This window comes from Lethenteron reissneri, chromosome 34 (assembly GCF_015708825.2).
Source record: "Lethenteron reissneri isolate LAM-NWPU_2019-01 chromosome 34, ASM1570882v1, whole genome shotgun sequence".
Lineage (NCBI taxonomy): Eukaryota > Metazoa > Chordata > Hyperoartia > Petromyzontiformes > Petromyzontidae > Lethenteron > Lethenteron reissneri.
Genome location: NC_083812.1, coordinates 5,025,471 through 5,048,607, shown reverse-complemented (window position 1 = coordinate 5,048,607; position 23,137 = coordinate 5,025,471). Strand labels below are relative to the sequence as shown.

At 41.0% G+C, this 23,137-nt stretch overlaps 1 protein-coding gene across 1 annotated transcript; it reads left to right on the top strand.

Moving 5' to 3' along the window:
* Positions 1-292: 292 nt before the first annotated feature.
* On the top strand, positions 293-23,086 carry CDS2 (CDP-diacylglycerol synthase 2). Its single transcript, XM_061565058.1, has 13 exons — positions 293-635; positions 5,634-5,911; positions 6,421-6,517; positions 7,325-7,422; positions 8,142-8,281; positions 8,540-8,598; positions 9,534-9,616; positions 10,857-10,944; positions 11,521-11,589; positions 13,208-13,360; positions 16,294-16,413; positions 17,311-17,414; positions 18,488-23,086. The coding sequence occupies exons 1-13, from the start codon at positions 579-581 to the stop codon at positions 18,642-18,644; spliced, it is 1,503 nt and encodes a 500-aa protein (XP_061421042.1). The 5' UTR covers positions 293-578; the 3' UTR covers positions 18,645-23,086.
* The last annotated feature ends 51 nt before the right edge of the window (positions 23,087-23,137 follow it).

Genomic DNA, 23,137 nt, shown 5'->3' with positions numbered 1-23,137 from the left:
AAGGCGTCACCGACGGAACCGGGGGTTTAAATGTTAATATTTTATACGACTTAAAAAAAATTATATCCTCCTCGAATAAAATACCATTGCTCATACAGCGTCCTTTATTTGGGGCGGGGGGGGAGGGGTTTGTTTAATAAACAAAATTCTTGAGAAAAAAACATATGACGATGACGATGCCTTTGTGTGAGTGGATCGGTGTGGTGGGGTAGGGGGTGGGGGGCAGGGGATAGGGGGTGGGGGCAGGGGATAGGGGGTGGGGGCTACCGCGTCATCGTCACTGCCCCCCCCGCTTGCTCACAGCAAACCAGCGGTGGCCACCCTCAGCCGAGACGACATTTAACCTCGGTTGCTTCATCCACAATAGCCGTGCCGAGCACATCACAGCCTTCAGCAGCGAATAACAACAACAACGACAGCAGACGGACAGGTCAAGTCACCCATCGTCATCAGCTGCCCTCATCCCGCCCCGTGAGCGGCGGTCGAGGCAGCAGCAGCAACAACAACAACAGCAGCACCGCGTGTGCGTCTCACTCTTTTTTTTATATCTCCGACATCGTCTTCGTCGCTCGGGACTCATGAGCACCGAGCTAAGGCAGCGGATCCCGGCCGAGGTGGAGGGCTCGGCACCGGCGGTGAGAGACTACCCCCCCCACCCCCCCGTGTGTCATTGAAGCCCCACGCTTTGTGGCCCGGGCAGAGGGAGAGGGCCCAGGTTGGGTTTTATTTTATCTATTTTATCGTTCGAAATTGATGTACGCTTTGTATCGTGTCAAAATGTGGGGAGGCAGTCATGGGAGGTGGGTGGGTGTCCGTGTGATTATGGAGCTATGGGTGTCTGTGAATTGCAGAACTGTCGATGTGAGTCCCAGTGTGAGTGGCATACAAAATGTGGATTTATAGACTTGACTGCTTGCGAAGCTGTGTAGACATTTTATAGATCGTCACAGTTATATTTGTTTGTTGGTAGGGCTCTTGTTAGTCTCTCTTGATCTCTGAATATGGCTCTGTGCGTGTCGTGTGTGTATGTGTATGGGCCCCTTCAGTGTTAAGACTCGCGTAACATTGCAAGGTGAATTCTGTCTACAAGTTGAGACGCCACAATGAGATCATCTCGAGTGAACATGATATAAATATTTTATTTTTGCATGGCAAGGCAAGGCCCAGAGAGATGTCGACGGCTTGTTTAGGCTTTCATCCAGCAATGCAAAGAGCATGTACACCGTGAGAGTTAACAGACCGCCGTTATGAGTTGACATTGTTGTTTGTGACCGTAAATTCGTCCTGTGATATTTGCAGAGGAGCTAATGCTTCGAGGTAAATGTGTTGTTCTTCGTTTGTCGTGGGGCTCCGAGTTGGAATAACATAGTGTTTGCCTTACGGAAAATTCCGACCCCATTGCATTTTTTTTCCAGTGTCTCCCACCCTACATGGTGGTGGGCCTTCTGTGGCGAAATATTTGACCCCACGGTACTTTTTCCTACACCCACCCCCCTCTCATCATTTTGCTTTACGCTCCAATAGGCCACGCAATCGTGGAGTGTGCAGTTTCTCTCAACAAGTTTTGTGTTCGCTGTAGCCCTAGGGTGATGCATGCTGAAGTTTGTGAAGGAATGGAATGGTGTGCGTGTGTCAGTTGTCCATGGATGATGGTGCACCAGGCCGAAACTCGCGTCTTCTCGTCATTCCGCAGTTGACCGTGCGATGTCGAACATCAAAAACCTTATGGGGCAAATAATGAATTATTAGTCGTTCTGTCAAACACATGGATGCTCTTGTTTTTAGTAAAATAGTTGACTCAATAAATGAGCCACTATTTTTGAAGTAACATCCCCCCTCACCGTGGCTTCATACATAAGCAAGATTTAACTCTTGAGTTGTGTGCATTTTATGTAACTCGGCATTGCATTGATTGGCTTTACCCTCTCCGTTTTACTTAACCACCCGTTTTATGAATGTATTTGGTTGAATTTTGGCTTATTTGGCTACAAGTTCAGAGGGTTTGTTTCAAGAGTTGGACAACGATTGTGCAATGGAATATGTGACCAACACAAACCTCAAAGGTGATGCAGTGAGTGAAATTAAACAGCACTGCATGTGTGCATGTTTTAATACAATTCAGTCACTTGATTATTTGAAGGTGCTTAATTTATTATTGCCAATGTAGCTTCAATACATTGGACCAAAGGTTATGTGGAGGAATAATTGTCGTATCTACGTAAATCGGATAAATGAATCCTTATGTGACGAGATGCGGAATTCCCACATGCGTTATTTTATTTGTGGTTGCCTAACTTTTAAGAAATGTACGTCAATGAATGCACTGTTCCAAACACAAATTGCAAAATGCCTAATGGGAGAGTTCACTGAAACCTTATAATAACCCAGATTTCTGATTTACCCAATCTTTACATTTTAACTGCTTTCACTAATGTTAATATCTAATCTCCATTATTTACAGTAACTTAAAAACGAGTTGTTATTTTTAATCAATCCTGCATATTAATCCCAAGCGCAAACCAACACCATCAAATTACCATAAGCACAGATATACCAGCAATGCCAATACTTAGACTCCTTATAATTCCATGAATTACAAAAAAAAAACTCATGTTTGTGATTCGTTTCCACACGAGAACATTTTCTGTATATTGTGGCGAATGTTGTGCACGGGTTATATGAACCAATTTCAAACAGTCTATGAATTAAAATCTTTCTTTCTCGATTCAATGTATGCATCCTGAGAATAAGAATACATTGTAAATCAGTTAATCGATGCATCGTTACATGTCTACAGAGATTACTACATTTTTCCCAGTGCTAATAAATTGTTGTGCCACATTTGTTGCCAGTTAAGGTCATCAGAGGGCATGTGTGTCTACACCTTGTCCAAGAGTCCATAGTCTCTACACAGTACACTATTAGTATGCTTATTCTGACTTACCGTCTCTCCCCACCCTCCAGGAACTTGCCAGAACTTTGCTTTAATTTGCTTATGAACGGCACTGCTACACCTGCCCATGCATATGTCACACTGGCTTTTGAGTTTTGAATGTATCCGTGTTACGAAAGACTGCATCCATTTTTGTTCACTGATTGTGCAAAGCAGCTGTGGCCGAGTGATGTATGTACTGTATGTATGTAGAACTTTTTTCGCACCGTACGTAGCCAACCGTGCTAATCAGAGGTGCTATGAAGAAGTGTACATATGACCGTATCTCCTGAGGCTGAGGTTTATTGGACTAAAGCCTAATCCAGTCGTGCATTCAATTTTAAAGCACATCTTTGCGTGGTACTCGCTTCTTCGCATTAAATACATTGTCAAGCGAACTGCCTGTTTCGACAAGTTAAGGGTCCCCCCTTGACGTCGTGCACAATGACGGGCTGACCTCTGTCACTGTGCTCTTATTTTTGTCCATTTAAGGCAGTTGTGTGTGGCAAAATCAAAAGCCTCACTTCAGAGGCATACCGATATGAAATTGTAAAATATGATATTGCAGCTTAGCAGGTAGAAACTTCAAATATGAGAATCGCAAACCGTACAATTGATGACCAATTAGCCAATGAAAACCGACAAGTACTCCGCTACGCAATGCAGAGATTGTGAAGGACACGAGGGCTGAATGATATTGGAGGCTGCCAGGAAAGGGTTCATTTTTTGTATTTTGTAAAGGGGTCAGAGCTGCAGAGCAGGTTTAATGTTGCCATGGTGACCATGGTTAAGAAGCTAACCGAGTCCCCATATTGCAGTGTTATGCAAACACCAACATGGGCAAAGGTGACAGGATGCAGGCCAACTATAGGGCATTGCGTTTCCGTGCACAAATCTGATTAAATTCGCCGATAATTCACTTTGTGCAAATGTGTTCCATTTGCAGTTAATGTTATTTCATCCCCGTGTCACGCACGCATGTTTAGCTGCGTTTGGTACTGGATGCTTTAAATATTTCCCATGAAATATTGCACCATGTAAAATGGCTTCGGTCAAACATAATACGGGTACAAAATACAAGTGCATTGTTGCCACTGCAGCGATAAAAACATTTTTTGTGGTTTACTTCCTCGACAAGGTTTGGTTTTCTAGTGTTTTTTTTGTTAACTCGAATACATTATTTCGTATATGATTTTCTCTCGTGGCACACCGTTTTGGGGCCAGAAACTCATAAGGAAGCTTTTCGATGCATAATGACTCGTGGACGTCGGTAAACATTAGCGGCAGACCAAGGCCGAGCACACCAAGCTACTCATTGGTTTAACTTTCCTTTGCTCAACCTTATCGGAGTTTCTCAATCAGGGCTGCCAGACTGTAATGCATTGATAGCACCAAACAGTTGCTGCTCAGAGCAGATGTAGAATTTAGATGTAGTTTTGTTTCATGAGTGTTTGGACAAAATGGTTGTGGTGATTTCATGCAATCATTCAATCTTTAACATTATGGTGAGTGCAATGGCCTCCCGTGACAGTATTTGTTGCTATGTTATGGGCCAGAGTTTCTTCATGGACCATTCAATCAATAAGTACTCTATATGTGTCAAACTTTGGATGCATTAGCATCACGAAAATATCTTAAGTTTGAAAATGCGTAGATAAAACTCACATTTAAAACAGAGTAAGCTTTTATATTGTTTAAATACAAAATACATTTTACGTATGTTTGTCACTCCATTAATGGAACAAGGCTTTCACATTGTGCCTGTCATGGGGATTGACCATACATTGCCTCTCTGGTCAGTGAGCTGGTGAAGATGGGAGCCAGAACTGGTTCATATGTCACTCGCCAATGATGTTAGCTGTGGTTGGCAATAAATGAAATGCACAAGACTTAGAGCATTGGAAAACGTGGTTCTTATTATATACGTACATAACATGTAGAACTTAAATTGACTACAGTATTGTGATCTGTTACAGCCATCTGACTCCTTGGCACGGCCGTCAAACCTCTGACACAATGTATTTAGTCTCTGCTGCAATTATAGCATCACCATTTGTCTGCATTCATGTTTCCATCGCAGCCATTTATGCATAATTATACATGGTTGGGTGATAATGATATCACAAAGCAAAAATAATAACAATAATAATTTTTACATTACTCCAAAGCCATGTTTAGCAGATTTCTTAGCACATTCACATCATTTGACCCAACTCGGGGATAATTTTTGTAATCTCTGGAGTAATTCATACATTTTTATTTGCAGTCCCTTCAAAATTGGACATCAGAAAAGCATATCCATACTACTGTGGGTGTAATACTATGATCATTTACAGTGGACCTTAAAGATTAAAAAATGTCCACATTTCTCAATTGGGATTATATATAGCAATCATTGCCCCATACTGGCATTAATTAATGCCCCAGGTCACGCAATGGTCACGCAATGGTCACGCAATGGTCACAGCAATGGCCTACTCTTGTGAATGACGACATGGAAGCCTTACCGACCACTGTGAAGCAGACGTGTATTTTAAAGGTTAAAACACCTGTAGCATTAATCAGGGTGTCTGCAGCAAACGACAAACATGCTAATGCTAGGCCATAGGCTTGAGAACCGATATTAAATGCTGAACCGATGCATATTTATACACCTACTTTTCGAGCACATTTCTGATCACGGCGCATGCCCTGTATCCAGGAAGAAGACACGAAGAAGCATGTATTGACTGATGAAGGGGAGGAAGATGATGGCCAGGATGACAACGAAGATTGGGGCGAGAGAAAAGGGGAGGACAGTGACCGAAAGGACGATGGGGAGGAAGGGGAAGACGGGGGAGAGCGGGATGAGGAAGAGGAGAGGGCCGAGAAGAAGGTGGACGACAGATCCAAGTCCGGCCAGGAAACGGCCATGGGGCAGCCCGGTACGGACAACACGCCTGAGGTGCTCAACAAAGCGCTATCAGGGATGTCGTCTCGGTAAGGTGCACACACTCGCTGGCATTGTCGCTTTGCTGGCACACAACCACACCGATGTTTGAACATGATGAAGATTTACTTAAGCAGTAACCTTTTTGTTACCGAAAATTTAATGGGGCTTATAATGGCCAGAGTGAAAGTGTAGTCCACGTGATAAAGGACTGGTGGCTGAAGGTGAAGCAATTAACCAAATGATTATTTTGATATGATTCGTGATTTCTGGTCTACTTTTGTCAGAGGAACATGGAATGCATCCCACAATGATTTCCGTTGTTAATTTAAATATTCCATTGTTTTACATTTGAAAGAAAAACAAGTAGACAGATTGTACTTTGAGCGATTATATTTTATGCATGTGTATAGTATATCCAGCTGAATATGCACAATGCATGGGCTTCATTTTTCAGAACCATGTGTAATTTGAAGATATTTTGCTGTCACAGCACTGCCCATGAAACTACGGATATGGTGCCAGCAAGCCATCAGCTTGTTTGTGCTTGTGTCCTCAGATGGAGAAACTGGTGGGTTCGTGGGATTCTGTCCCTTGCCATGATTGGATTCTTTTTCATCATCATCTACTTGGGACCACTCGTCCTCATGCTCATTGTAAGCAAGGCACTGCACGAAAGATACATTGCTCCCAGTGCTGCCATCGAAATCACTTTCACTTTGGGATTCTCCGGACGTTATGCGGTGGCGCATGATTTTGTGACTGCGAAGGTGTTTGTGCAGGACAAACGTGATGAAATACAATAAAGTAGGGGTGAGGTCTGCCTAGTGTGGTTAAGTAAGCCTTTTCATGTTTTGCCAGATAATGGTCAATGTAGACGTTTTATTTAGCCATTTATTTTGCAGTTATGTGTATATGTGAAATAAGACCCTTGATGGGTCCTGTCCAGTACACTATGACCTCTAAGCATTGACTGGAAATGTTTTGAGACAGTCTGAATGGCTCAAATATATTTTTTTATGATTGCACAAAGTCCTAGGTGATGGCTGTTATATTGTTGGAGCTGTACCAGGAAAATACAGAAAATCAAGTGTAGCACCTCGCACACATAACCACAGTTATGAACCATTGAAAGTTTGTCAACAATACATTTTCATGCAGGATGTATGGCCCCAGTTTGTCTGACTTTTAGAGGAGTTAATCTTTATTCATTATGCAGTGCAATGACTTTCAAATGCCAGTCCTTACCAATCTTTTCCACTGATATGCAGATGAAGCCATTACATGTTGCACACACATCTGGTGCTTGATAGTTGGAAGGGTGCATCGTGACGGTCACAGAGAAGGGTGTTAGAGAAACACGGACTGTAGCAAAAATTTAATTGGGTTGTATGAATACCAGATTTTTATTTTTCTGACATGAAAACTCAAAGTGGTTTTGTGTTGTTTCCCTTGAAATTCAGGTTCTTGGTGTTCAGATCAAGTGTTTTCATGAGATCATCACCATCGGCTACAACGTGTATCACTCCTATGAGTTGCCCTGGTTCAGAACGCTGAGCTGGTAAGCCGCTTGTGGCTCTAAGTCGCCATTACACAGATCGTATGAGGTCCTTAATAGTAGCACAATCAAGGCACTCAGACGAATGAAGTGAAACAAATGAGAATGTGGACTTTGTGAAAATGACTTGGATTATGGGATTTATCAACAAGTTTTTAGATTTTTATGGTATTGGTTCAGAACCTGAAATGCATGTACTTTGTAGCTTGTGAAACTTAAGGGAAGTGGTTACCAATTATTTTAATGATTTCCTAAAATAGTTTCGATAAACGGACTAAAACGACAGTGAAAAAATGAAAAAAAATCCACATTTTGTACAGAGGACACCAACACATTCTGAATATCAGATGTGGCCAGTTTTGTTTCCATGAAAACATCAACTTGTGATTATTACACTTGTGTATTCAGTAAAGCCTCACTGAATCTCACTACTCTTTCAGAATGGTCCTGCAACATTTTCCACACGAAGGAAATTATTTCTTTGTGTTTCATTAATTAAGATGACTCTTAACATGACTTGTGAATTTTACAATATATACAATATTAGTAAAATACAAACTCAAGAAATTTGGGACAAAGACGTGAAAAAAATGTTTAAGCTTAGAACATGTTGATACTTTGAAAGTATATGATGTAGGAAAAAACTTGCATGATAAAGTTTACAGGTATGTATTAGTTGAGCTAATTGGGTGTGTCTTCATGGTGGCGGTGTTTAATTCCAGGTACTTCCTGCTTTGTGTGAATTACTTTTTCTACGGAGAAACTGTGGCCGATTACTTCTTCTCCCTGGTTCAACGCGAGGAGCCCTTGAGACTCTTGTTTCGCTACCACCGCTTCATTTCCTTCACATTGTACTTGACTGGTGTGTGCCACCCACCCACATCACCACCCACCCACACTTAGCCACTTATCCACCAACCCACTTATACACCCACCCACTGATCCAGGGATCATTGTGGAACTGTTGACCGGTCGTTTAAAATATAAGCTAATATTAAGTTATTTGGGGGTCACGCTTTTAAATGGCAAAACAATACTGACGAGAAAGGTGGCTGTGATACTAGTCTGTAATTGTAGTTGCTGTTTGTGTTTTGTAATCAACTTTTTCAATGTCCCACAGGATTTTGCATGTTTGTGTTGAGTCTGGTGAAGAAGCAATATCGTCTTCAATTTTACATGGTAATTTTGGCACTCCACCAGAATCCTGTAAATTTATACACATATGACAGCAGTTAATTTTAAATATTTTATAACCGAAGAAATGTCGATTTCGAGTAGCAAGTGGTTGAAGATGCTTCATCATCTTATGTGTAATCATTGTATTATTGCTATGCTGTGAAAATTCTATTTGGAGTCAAATGAAATGTAAAATAAGGGATTCATTATAAACACTCCTCAAAGTATTATTATCCATGATTAGTCACAGTTCTGAGTCAATACTTAGTTATTTCCATCTTATATGACAGGTTAGGCCCTTAGGGAGGTACTGTATCTCAGGACCAGGGATTTTAGTGTCGGTACTGTGATTGAAGTGGTTAAAAAAAAATCTTAATTCACGTTTTTTAATGCTTGCTACAGTTTCCTACAATAAACATACTGCCCAAATTTACAGGTCGTGCGCATCCTTAATTCCAGAGCCTATAGTTGGAATGTAACGGGGTTGGCTATTCACTTTTAATAAACATGAGAGAGATATGAAAAGGGGCAGGGGGGGGGGGTAATATAAGTGTTAATCAGGGAAAGGTCAAGTTTTAATTTTACCTTTTGTAGCTGTAAAACACATCTAATGACATTAATTGCAGTTAGAATGGGCCATTTCATGACATTTTACTTTAAAAAAATCTTCGAAGGTCTATTAATTTGTTGTTTGAAAGCTTGTTGGACCAACCAGAACTTGCATTCTATAAGTCGCAGCATAACCCTTTTCAAGCAGGGCTTAATTTAAACCTTACTCTTTTGTGGGGATTGCTGAGGTAGCTCTGATAGCTGCTTCTGTTGGCTAATCTGTATAGATCCAAGAGGAAACTCCATCTTATGATATTATACTTTGGATAAAGCTGTGAGAAAGTGACCAAAGTAGTAACCCCAATCTCTTCTGTGCTTTCCTACTGCAGTTCGGATGGACCCATGTGACCTTGCTGATTGTAGTGACACAGTCTCACCTTGTGATCCAGAACCTCTTTGAGGGCACGATCTGGTAAGACTTTAGTTCAACTGGTGTAGCCTAACCTGCACTTTTGAGGCTTAATGAATATTAAGAACTGTGTTTGCCTGTTTACCACCCATGCGAGACTGAACTATTGCCTTTGATGAAATAGAAATGGCTCTTTTATTGTTTCTCTGTAAAAATATAAATCACGGATGAATTATGTACCTGTGTATACACGTAACTATATCGATAATTGGTTCTTTACCCTTCTATCTGGCAACAAAACTGACACCTTTTTTGATCACTTTCATTTCCTCCGTAAACAATGTAATTAGTAAACACAAACAATTGTGGTGGATGGAATGCATGTTTTGTCCACAGTGTATGGTAATCTATACATGGGTGATAATAAAAGTAACATGTTTTCTAATCTACGCTTTATAATGAATGTATATGCTGCCCTTTGTCAGTTCAACACTGGATGAGGATCCTCCCCAAACCATCTTGGTCGCGAGGGTTTTTAAAATTATATTTCACGATGCTTGTCAGCGGTTTGGTGAAGGGGTAGTTTTCCAGGACCTGTCAACATGTTATTCACTTTATTCACTAATGATGTTAGCCGTGGCTGGGAATCAAAATAATTGCAACGCATCATTTCCAAATGGGTTAAAACTTCTTGTTTGAATCGTATTTATTATTGATGGTGCTCAATGTCCCATGGTTTTGTTTAAAGCAGTTTGCTTTGGATAAGTGTCACATATATCAATGCAAATCTACTTTGCCGATATCATTTACTGCATGTTTATTTTACCAAAATCTATGCATGTTTGTGTGCTCTGCCATTTTTTTTTCATTGGACATTTTTAACTGCTTAGCCTATGATCAGATCACCTGGAATTCACCCGATCCCATCAGGTCTCGGGAGCTAAGTGGGGTTGTGCCTTTATAGTGCTAAGATTGTCAACCATCGTGGACACACGGATTGTCAAATGCTGCGGTGTTACACGATGGGTAGCAGAGGGCAGCACAGCAACTCCATTGTTATACCATTCATGTGGCGTTTGCACATTTATGCACGTACACTAACACGCACTGATGAGTACGAGAAAATAACCGCACCATCCGCATGGTGTGGGTTGACAAAGGGGCTGCACATGTGTTAATGTGTATTATAAACTGCATCTGCGTTGCTGCCCATAAATTGCTCAACTATCCTCGCTGCTGCAACAATCGCCTGGCGCTGCCTCAGCAGTGCTTAGCAGCGACTGAGATACGTTTCTCCCTGCAGGTTCATTGTTCCCATCTCCATGGTGATTTGTAATGACATCATGGCTTACATGTTTGGGTTCTTTTTCGGACGAACCCCGCTCATCAAGGTATGACAAACATGTCATGGGAACAACAGCTTTCATACAAACCTTAGTGTCATTAGTCGCTCCATGTAGCGCGGTGCTTATGGCTCGTTGTGCCAGACAAGATATGTAAGCGATTGTACATCCTAGCAGGTAATCCAATATGCTTGCAAACCTTTATGTTTTGCCCGACAACTGCGCTATCATTGCCAAAATAAAAAAGGTTTGCTATGACAATAACATTAATTTTGAGGCTGTTGGATATAAAAATAGTGCAAATTAAACCTTTGCCTTGTGTATAAAAAGATTATCTTAGGTGCATATGCCCACATTTAGAAACGTGCGCTTTGAGTATTTGGCTGCTATCAATTTACACATGATAAGCCACTTCCTTGGGCTATCATTTGTGGCCAGGTCGCTTTCGAAAAAGAGCAATATAGCTCAGTGGACCTTACCTGGTAGAATAAAAATTGTTTAGCTTTTACATATATTTTTCCCAGACATTTATTTTTAAACACATAGCTACTACAGTAATTGTCAGTTAATGAATTCTTCTGAAACTTATTGATCTGCCGCATTTCCATTGTTTGTCCCAAACAGCTGTCTCCCAAGAAAACCTGGGAGGGATTTATCGGAGGCTTCTTTGCCACGGTCGTGTTCGGCCTCATCGTGAGTTTCCTTTGTCCTACAGAGAACCTCGAGAAGCAGCGGTGCAGTCGTACATTTGCACATACATCCCGGCGCTCGCCTTGCGGTTACATCTTGCACTGCACGCCCTTGTCGGCTGGCGTGTCATCACGACACGGCGCATAACGACGCACCCACAATGACATTCACTTTCTCCCGCGTGGCCTGATTAATGAATGCGTCATGTCAGTTTACCCTTTCAGTGCGTACTCAAGGTGGTCTTGCGAACGTCATATTACTCCAATATTTGTATTTCTTTACCGCTCTTAGCCGTTTGTAAGACTAATGTGTATACATTGCCAGGTTTTTTTTTCCACTACTCATGGATGTCATGCGTAGGTGATATTTGCAGAATTTTTGTTACTTCAGCCCTGCTTTTTAGAGGCAACAGTCATGTCAAAATGCATCCGTTGTACTAAATTTAGTTTAAAAAGCCACTGATAAATGTCCTGCCTGCTGCTTGGATTTGTTTCAATGTTTGCTCCGTTGAATGAATGCTATAGTCCTCGTCGAGACGTTGAAAGTTATGGTTGTTGTGTTCAGAGTTCAAGGTTTGGTTTTTATCTTCACTCTAGCCACAGGTTGCATAATTGCACCATGGTAAACAGGAATTCTTATTTATTTATTTTTGCCATAGACAGTGAGCTAATAAAATTTATTTAAACGGTTGTGTCCGTATCTTTAATATGACAAACACTCGCATCAACAGCAAGGGAGAAGAACAATCGGATGTTTTTTTTAATAGTGCGGCCTTCCTAGGATTTATAAAGTGAAATAAAATCTGTTGTCTATATAGCAGTAAAACTGTTTTGGGTCCCAACAGGCATGCCTTAGAGCAGTGTCAGAAATAAAATAAAATTCCAGGTTTAAAAAAACTATACGATCTTGTAATGAAATATATGTACTTTAAACACAGTCATGCTTTTGATCATGTTGGTAATACCATAAATTGGATTTCTACTATAATAGGCTTGTACAAATTTTGCCCCTTGCATTTTGATGAATTGTCACGTGTCAGGGTCACAATTCTACTGAAGGATCGATCATGTTAACTTTGCGGTAAATGTAGCAGCGATACACTCCAGGGGTAATGTGAACCAATTATTACACGACCCATACATTCCAAAAAAATGTTGCTTTCGATGCACATTTGATTAGGAGCCTGAAGTTGCATACAATAATCTCAATTCTTAATGGTCACATTAGTCCCATTGAATGTGTGCAGCAATTAAATTATGACGTTGCACATGTGCATATGATGTACGATAGTCATACTCGGGCTAATGAAGTAAAACAAATTATAGTAACGAGGTAGTAAAATGATAAACGATTGAGAAAAAAAGAGTATTGTAATAAAATTGAGACTGATTTACAATGCATCAAATTTCCAAGTAGTTTTGCAGGATGGGGGGTAGAGTAGTGAATTGTTACGCCCATAATCTTGAGCATTAGCATCACTTTTAATCTGCAGCATTACACGTTCCAACATTTGTATGGCATACACCCGCTCGCATAGACACGCACACCTCCCTCTCTATGCTGAGCACTACTTGATGCTGTTGTTTCCTCATCTTCCTCCTCCTCACTTGCCTTCACACAGCTGTCTTACCTGATGGCTGGCATCCCATACTTTGTATGCCCCGTGGCGTACAACAGCGAGACCAGCCGATTCACCGTGGACTGCCATCCCTCAGAGCTGTTTCACTTGCACGAGTACTCCGTACCCGCTGTGGTGCAGTCCGTCATTGGCTGGGTGAGTTTCTAGCACATGACACTTAGTTTTGCTGAGTTGTCTCTTTTTCCATGTACATGTTAAAATGTCATTGCAGTTAAACTTGTATTTCCTGCTAGGTTTTAGATTACACAACAGCAGGGTTTCTCAGATTGTGGGATTCCAGTTTGTTTTAAGTGAAACAAAATTATCTTGTCATCTGTGGTTATAATTTTAGTCGTATTCAGCTTGTAGTGCATACATTGGCTATATTTTGAGAAACTAGCATTGTTCATCTGTGAGTCGTACAATCACAGCATTTTGAGTAGTTTTTGTTGTACAGAGTTGTGTAAGAGTTTATTCTGACCATACGGTTCCAGGGTCCTATTGTATTGATGGCCTTTTATCAAGATAAACAACAACAAAATTGTCACTACATTCATGAGGTTTCAGACAATTCTAAACACTTCTCATTCTTCATTTTTTAAGTTTAAAGTTAGAAATTGTTTTGTAAAATGAAGAAAATTTGGAAAACACGAGGGACAAATTTCGATTTAAAGCTTTCGTGACTGCAGGGATTCATCTTCTTGGTTCTTTCGGTAAAGTCACGTAGAAGGGAAGTAATAAAATAATAAAAATAAAAATAAAACATAATAAAACAATTATGTTTTATTTTTATTATTTTATTACTTCCCTTCTACGTGACTTTACCGAAAGAACCAAGAAGACGAGGGACAAAGTTAGTATTTAATAATAATAATTAAAATGTATAATACGCATTTCATCCTAGGATCCCAAAGCACAATGTGTGAAAGGCAGGTAACAAAAACAGAACCAGGGCAACCGACTAAAGAGGGAAGGCCACTTTATAGAGATGGGTTGTCAAAGCAGACTTAAATATCTACTGACTCTGATTTCCTGATTTCAAGTGGCAAGGCGTTCCATAGCTTGGGTGCCACGCTACCAAAAGCCCGATGACCAAAACAGCACAACCTCGACCTGGGAGTGCTGAGTATCTTACAATCCACTCGGAATTTGACCAGTAGCCAATGAAGAGATAAAGGGGGACCGGTCCAATGTGCTCACGGAATGGTGGACATGGTGTCGGCACTCCCAGCTGCATTCTGAACAAGCTGGAGTCTCCCCCAGTGCTCGGAATCCCAAACAGCGAGGCGTTGCAGTAGTCGAGTCGGAATAACACAAAAGCATGGACCAGTCTCTCTTATTTCCCTTCTACGTGACTTTACCGAAAGAACCAAGAAGATGAATCCCTGCAGTCACGAAAGCTTTAAATCGAAATTCAGTCTCTCCAAGTCGGCAGGTGACAGGAAGCGATGCATTCTGGCAATATTTCTTAGGTGGAAATTTTTTTATTTTAGCCACGTTAGATATGTGCCTCAAAGGATAATGACTGGTTAAACTGAACACCGAGGTTTCTAACCTCCCGTGTGGGACTGACATTGTGACCATCAACTAACGAGACGAACCAATTTTAGAAAGATGCAGAGGGGAGCCGATGAATATGGCTTTGGTCTTGTCAGCATTTAGAAGTATGAAGTTTCGGTGCAACCATGATTTCACGACTGTCAGTGATGCAGATGCTGTTGAATAGTCTGGTCCTAACCGGTAGGATCAAGATGTTGGAGTATAATACCCAATGGTGCCATGTAGATGCTAAAAAGTGATGGGCCAAGCACAGATCACTGCGGAACACTCCGGAGAACCGGTCTAATTGGTGACTTAAAGCCAACCTTTGTGACGAAGTACCTACAATCCTTTAAGTAAAAGTGGAACCCACAAAGCAATGCCAGAGAATCCCCATTGAAACTTCTAGTCGCTTGAGGAGGACTTAAAACTGTGGATTTTCACAGATAATTTCCAGTAAATCATGAACGAGCAGCCAAACTACAGTGTAGCCACCAGGGTTTCTCCTAATTTAGAAAGTGTTCCTCATCTTAGAATTGATTATAGCAGCACCACGGACGAGCTGTGAGTAATGCTTTGGTGGGAATAGCCAAGAGGCAATCAAAGACTCCTCCTTTAACCAGAGCTGGTGAGCATAGCATTAATGGCTTGAGAGTGTATGTGCTGTTATAGACAGACGGCTGATAGTTCAAGGACGCCTCTGAACAGGTTGCACTGCATTTTCTGTACTTGCATTCCACCATGCAGTGAGCAATATCCACACATTCTTTGGGTCTTTCGGTAAAGTCACGCAGATAGGTTCAATAGTTAAGTGGAAACCCTCCCCATAGAGGCAGTTTAATCTTGACTTCAAGCTTCCGTGACTGCAGGAATTAATATTCTTTGGGTCTTTCTGTGAAGTCACGTCAATAGATTGGCCCAACGGAAGCTTTAAGTCCAGATTTAACCGCCTCTACGGGGAGGGCTTTCACTTTACTATTGAACTTATCTACGTGACTTTACCGAAAGACCCAAAGAATATGAATTCCTGCAGTCACGAAAGTTTTAAGTCAAGAAATAGCCACACATGCTCTGTGGTGCTGACAGCATTGATGAGGGTTGCGTAATTTGCTATTTCTTGCTAGTCATGTAACCTCACTAAATAGGTGGACTTGTCGCGGTAACCAGAGCTTGCACAACAGCAATGTGGCTCTGCTTTGAGTAGTGGCCTCAACACAAAGACAGACATATCCTGTGTGTGTGTATGTATGTGTCTTTGTGTAGGGATTGCAGTGGCACAGTGGTTAGTCTTCGCCAAAATGTGCCACGGCTAACACCATTTTCAAATATTATATCAGAACTTGTCATGGGCCTTTCTTTTATTGACTCTGCCTTGAATGAGTACCTGGGGCAGTGTGTATATATTTTTCATTGGAGAAACTAAAGCAGCCAGGCATGCTGCTGGCCACACCCCACCCCGTGTTGTGCTTGCCTTGGTAGGTGCTCTCTCACAGCCCTTGTCCCAGGAGTCTGCAAGGCTAAATGGGGAACGTTTGTGTGTGTGTGTGCAGAAAACAGTTCGGCTGTACCCGTTCCAGATCCACAGCATTGCTCTGTCAACCTTCGCTTCGCTCATGGGACCATTTGGAGGGTTCTTTGCAAGTGGATTCAAGCGTGCCTTTAAAATTAAGGTGTGGATACTTTAGCATTGTCTCAATTATGCATTAAGTGCTCTCCTTGCCTCATTGATTGGTATGAATTTGCTTAATGTGCTCACACACTAACATTGGTATATTGCATTTCTCATCATTATCGCTAATATACATGGACAGCCCTTTTTCAGTCCACTGCTGGTTGAGGTCATGTCCATGCCGTGCGGGTGGTGGAGGTTATATGACCACATTTCACCATGCTAGTTTGTGTGGGTTGGAGAAGCTTGAGAGCGTAGAGATGGGTGCCACTGGAGCGAGATGTTAACTCCTTTGCCTGGTATGCAGGAGGAAGTGGGTTCGATCCCTACACTGACACCTGTATATTTGGAGTTTGCATGTTCTCCCCGTGGTTGCGTGGATTTTTATAAGGCAACACTTGGTTGAGCGATCATTTGTGGCCAGGTCTCTTCTGAAAAAGAGCTTATATAGTTCAGTGGGCCTTACCTGGTGAAATTAAAAAAAGTTTAATTATAATAGTTTTTTATAGTTTAAGAACAGTAAAACAATTTGTTTTGTTCCACTGCTCTCTGCTGTCCTGCATGTAGCCCGGCAGTCAGGTAAATCTGGCATGTACTGCACGTACGTTCAACAAAACTTTAATTTATTTGATAGTTAAGCATAATTGTGTGCAGAGTTAAAAAATTGTGCTCAACTCAAAGCTACTGAAAACATATTTTCGAATTGGCTCGTGTGCAGGAGGTAGATTCTTGTATCATGAAACCTTGAGGAATGGGAGCAAACTGGGGAGAGCTTCATCCAGCAGTGGACGGATCATGGCTGATGATGAACCCAGACAGTAAATTACTCTCATGTGTGTTTGCACCCTTGCAATGCACATTAATGTTGTTGTGCCATGCTTCACCACTTCTGTCACAGGATTTTGCCGACACCATTCCTGGCCACGGAGGGATCATGGATCGATTCGACTGTCAATATCTCATGGCCACGTTTGTGCACGTGTACATGGCCAGCTTCATAAAGTAAGGAATTTAAACGCAGTTTTTTTTCAATTTCACGCAAATACACCCTAATACTTATTGTAATGAGCTGCAGGCTTTTACTGAAGGGATTTCTGTTAAAAGCTTGAACATAAGAGATTATGTAATCTCTGAGTCAGTATTTTATCTCGAGTCCTTGCAAGCCCACCTTCAGCCCAGTGGTCCGCTTGATATACACAATCCGTTTATTTGCACAATGTGGTAATGTGATTCCTCGGTTTTCCGTGGGGTGTATAAAGAAGATAAAAGTGCGGGCGGTAATTCACACTCCTGCCAGTCGACTACACAAATATACAAATATGGTTTTGTCGTAGGATGGTACAGGAAATGCATTGAAGGCTGCAGTGTAAACACATGCTTATGTTACGTTTTAAAAAATCTCTTCAATTAAAATGTGTTTTGCGTTTTGAGTGAAATTTGACAACTGTATTATAACACTACCCTGTGACCACGTCTGACTCTTGTTGTCTGTCTTCTTATTGAGTTTTCTATCTTGAGGCAGCTTCTTAGTTCAAGTTACCTCCAATGTGTTGAATTCTGCACTCTCCTCTTCATTTTTGCATATAGCCCCCCTATCTTTCTTTTCTTGGTCTTGCCCCCCCCCCCCCCCCCCATCTTCCATTTTGAGTTTCAATCAGCGAGTCTTTTCTCTCTGACAATTTGCCCGATCCAGATCTTTTGTCATCTCTAAATTGTTCCAATTCGACTTTGCCTGAGCCTGCTCCTCTTTCTGTCCAGTTGATTTCTCCAATTTAACCGAAATCTCATAACTTCCCAGCTTTGTAACTTCTTCCTTTCTCAGCATTCGTATCGCTGCCGAATATAACACACCAGGCTTTAGACTAGCGTCTTCACTCTCTTCCAGTTACCTACGCGGCCATTTTATCGGCAGCTGAAAGCGTTTTTTTCAAGGGAAATTGTAACTTTGATCTCCTTTAAGCATCATCTGTTTTCAGGAAAAAATATGGCTCACATACCTAAACTATCTCCTCTGTTTTAGTTGCTTATATCCATGGTGATATTTAACCTGCATCCATCAATTGTGTCTTTGACAGAGGGCCAAATCCAGCCAAACTTCTGCAGCAGCTGCTGGTGCTTAGGCCAGACCAGCAGATTCAGATTTTTAAAGCGCTCCGTGACAGTCTGATGGGAAAGGGACTCATCCAGAAGGAAGACGACTTCGTGGGCATTATCCAACCCAAGCTCTCCTAGGTGGCCTACCTACGCACCAGGATCCGTACGCACACGCTCATATTTAAAGGGACATCGCAGGCCGCCTGTATTTATTAAGATCAAAAGTCATGCTCGGGAATCACTTCATCGTTTTCTTGGCAATGCGACATAGCGTGATGTATTTGCTCTGTACTTTTAAGTTGTTCTCGCGTTGCGAAATTTAAGTGGGGATTTCCCTTCGCTGTCAGATTCGCAGGCCTCCACAGTGACCACAGTAACTTAACCTACCAGCTTGTTCAAGCAGCGTTTTATAGCTTGGGGATGTGATGATTGGTCAGCCGATGCCAGTAGTGCAATTGCAAAGTGCAGCATTTATCTTGCATTATCATTCTGTGCTTCTCTGGTTTTGGCCAATTCCGATGGAGCAATGGTTATATTGGAGCCTATTTGCAGCAGTATCCTTCACTCAAGCTCATAAACATTTATTGAAAACAACTCTCTTTTGCTGTTTTTACACGAAGGCTTTGCGCATTGAACTATGCTGCAGCAAATTTCAATTTAAAGCTTTCGTGACTGCAGGGATTCATATTCTTGGTTCTTTCGGTGAAGTCACGTAGAAAGAAGCAAGAATATGCTGTAGCATTTACAAGGAATTAATTTGTTGCCTACGTGATAACATTCCCTTACTCTCGGAAGTATAAAGTTAAAATGTTTCCCGTAATATGCAACACAGAATTATTTTGTCATTGACATGCGCACAGTTTTTTCAACTGGAAAAAAGGCAAAAAGCATTTTGGAAAGCAAGGGGGGGGGGGGGGGGTTCAGGCTTGCGTACAAAGATGCATCTTGGTTACTGGTCACAGGTAGTCGATGATGCCTGATTAATATAAAGTATCAATATTTAACACGCTGTCCAATTTTACGAGCAAACCTCTCCCCCCCCCCCCCCCGTATAAGAACGATAATACAGCACTTATGATTATTTTGAACTCAATATGTGCAAAATGTCTGGGAAGTGCAATTGTTTATCTTTGCTGCCCCCCCCCCCTCCCCATAGCGGCTTGTTCCCTGTGTGATAACGCAATGTAACTCGAGCATCAATCTGCCAGTTGGGGATAGGTGATTGCTACGTTTGTAATTCCAGTCGAGGTAATTACGTTATGTTTTGAATTTTACAAAATGTAGACTGACGGTTGGTGCTCAATGTAGCCCCTTCTTTTGATACATTACCACGCGTGAACGTCCGAATAATGTAATGCGCCCTGATTGAGAATGGCGCAGTCTTATGCGAAATAATAATTCGAAAATTTAATATCTCGCGGAAATAAAAAAACAATCGATGCCAGAGCCGAATTGCAAAATGCTCCATGTAGCGTGCATTCGAAGGCTTATGCGTGCGTAATTTAAGCATGTGCAGTTGATTTGGACCGTACTGAAGCAGTCTCTAATGAGGTATAATTAGACTTACAGTATATCTGTGTAGCATTGTGATGATAATCATTGACACTTCTAATTAGTGATCAGGGCTTTGCAATTTGAGTAGAGTATATTGCCCGTAGATTTAAAGCTCTTCCCCCCCCCCTCACTGCAAACCTTTCGTATCCTGCTGTGTACACGGTAACAATTTACCCCCAATAAGCATATTATCCTAGAAGTAGCCTGTGATTGTAACGTGTACACTCACATGCACGGTACAGCAAGATATCAAACATATGGCTTGCACTTCTCAAATGAAGTGTTTACAGTAACTTCTCATTCTATTAAACGAATTCTCTGTAAGGCCGACGTCTTTACAAAAATAAGAAAATATTATGTTCTCTGAGAAAGCATTGTGTGGTCATGTGGTGGTGAGAGATGACGTTTGTCATCGGAGTGGTGAAATGAAACGGGGTTTTGTATAGCTGCCTCTCTTCAAAATTCTTCCAACTTAAAACACGTTCACGTCACGTGACACCGAGTTTGAAAAGGCAGCTTTTACGCCTGGGAACAGGGTCTCTTGTAAGTAAAGCTCCAGCCCCCTCTGACCCTTGCGCTTACAAACTGAATGTGTCTGGATTCAAGTACTCGTCAGTGTAAGGAACTGCAAGTGTAGATTGCTTCGTCGTGGAGGGGTGTCCTGAGACATGGAAGCTCTCCAGCCAAGTTAACTAGATGGTCCGTGTTCCCGCGTGCCACTAATTAGCTCCATTTCACACGATAATTGGTGGATGGTTGGCAGTGTTATCCTGATTGTCTCCTGCATATTCACAACTGAAAACCAGTTTGCCTAGTTCGTTATATTGGTGCATGGCATGCCGGTGTTTACTGTGTTGAGTGTTCAGAAGTTAAAGCCGTGGGGCCAACCAACATTAATGCTCACACGTATAACTGCTAAATCTGATGTAGTGGGTTTTTTTCTTACTTTATACAGATTGTTATTTTTTATTGAGGGGTATGCACAATGTGAATAACATGGCACTGTTTTATAGATTTTTCTTAAATTTATTGTAATCTTATTACTTTAATCATTGTTTTACTGTATTGTCTGATATAGTTTTATATATATAATTTCACTGTGCAATGAATGTATCCTTGGTTTAGGGTGCAAGATGTTACCAAAACGGGATATAACATGGCCACACATAACATTTGGTAGAGGCGTTTACCTTTCAACTTTAAAGTGTGCATTTGCAACCAAATCATTACAAATTATCTTCACAAAACAATGTTATTTGAGGCATATGTAAGTGTTGTTCCATTCTTTGGACGTTACAGACTCGAATATATTTTCAGATAAAAGTTTGGTGGTGATGCTACACATTGAATACATTTTCAGTTGATGTCTCAAACGTTGCTCTTTGATTTTGTATAAACCTTGCTACTTGCTTCATTTGCTTATTTTCCCCATTTACCGTGTTCTGTTTAGCTCTTTGCCAGATTTTATATTTCCTTCTGCAGTAAAGCCGTGTGAAGAGGTATATAGCGAGTAAATGGCTGTGACTCGGTTGTGAATGTAACTGCTGAAAAAAACTATTTGAAATGCTAAATGCCGCAGCTGTTTTAATCCTCATTTTCCAATTTTTTTATTTCTAATTTTGACTGCAAAGGTATATTTGATGCCAGCTGAACAAAATTAAACACCATCCACTATAGTGTTGAACCAAAAAAAATAATTTTCCTAGCATTTAAATGATGCTCCTAAATTAAGCTAAGGTAAATTAATATTTTACACCAGTTTATTTATGTTGTAAATGAAAATAAAAAAATATATATATTAAATATATAGGTCTTATCTTACTCCTTAGCTTGAAAGTACTTTGTGTGTATATATACGCTGTGTCTTATATGTTGGAAGGCAATTCAGGTGTTAAAAGTGAGTTGTATCTGATTTAAAATGTTTTCCATCAGCAGTTACTCATTGCGAATAAATCACTCCACAGCTTGTGCTCTTGAGGTTTCACCACATTAGAGCCCGTTTTCTCAGCCGAAAAATATCACAGTGAGTTCTCACAATTGATATTACACTTGTCAAAAGGGTTTTCACGTAACTGAACACCCACTAGACTTCTTGGATGTCTTGCAACAACTTATTTTCGCTTCGTGTGCTTTTCAATTTAATGTTTGACTGAAACCGGCCTCTTCATCTGTCCTACCATCGTGAGCCTGATGTGAAACCCAAGCTGAGATATACCATAGGTAGCACTAGGAAGACCTCTTCACCACAAAGTACTGTAAATCTGATGGTGAAGGTGTTTATTGTTCTTGTCAGTTATTACGGGTAAGTATTTCCATCGCATTTTAAGGGAATTGTCAAGTTTTGGACTCAAGAAAAAATTGACTTAAGAACGGTGGACTTAGGTCCATACATTTAAAATTTTATTTCGGCTAAAAGCGTTTGCGTGCAGTTTTGTTGATATTCCTGCTTAACTGTATACACGACATGAGGTATATAAAATAGTAACATTGCAAATTACAGTAGACTGCTATATTTTGTGATTGGGCCTCTTATTAGGTATGTTCATGTTAGAGTTCTGTTTCTCTTGATGCTTTGTCACTGCTATAGAGTTCAGAGACGTTCACACGACGCATATAATACCTGATGAATGAGGCCACTGTGGAAACCACGTGGAATGTGGGTTGGTACACAAGACCAAAAAAACCCAGGTCTGTGCCATTCAATATTCCATATCTGGTTTTCACAGCAGCCTGTAAATGAGAATATTTAGATAAACCCCTTTCCTAGCTGATCCATGAGAACATAGTTCATGTAATGCATTAGTGATTGTTTTCTAAACAGACTGGTTAAAGAGTGTTCCTGGTTAATGCCGTTGTGTGGGTCCCTCGACTAAACAGATGTAATCCAGTACAGTATTCATCATAACATCTGGGTTAAATACAGCACATGTTGGAATATAACATTACTTTGTGTATAGTAATATATCATTGTGTGTGGGTGTTACAAAGGTGCAAGATGTGAATGTACCAATAAAGATTACTAGAATAATTAATTGCTGATGTGTTTTTTTTAAGCGCAACACTTCTTCACGCTTGAC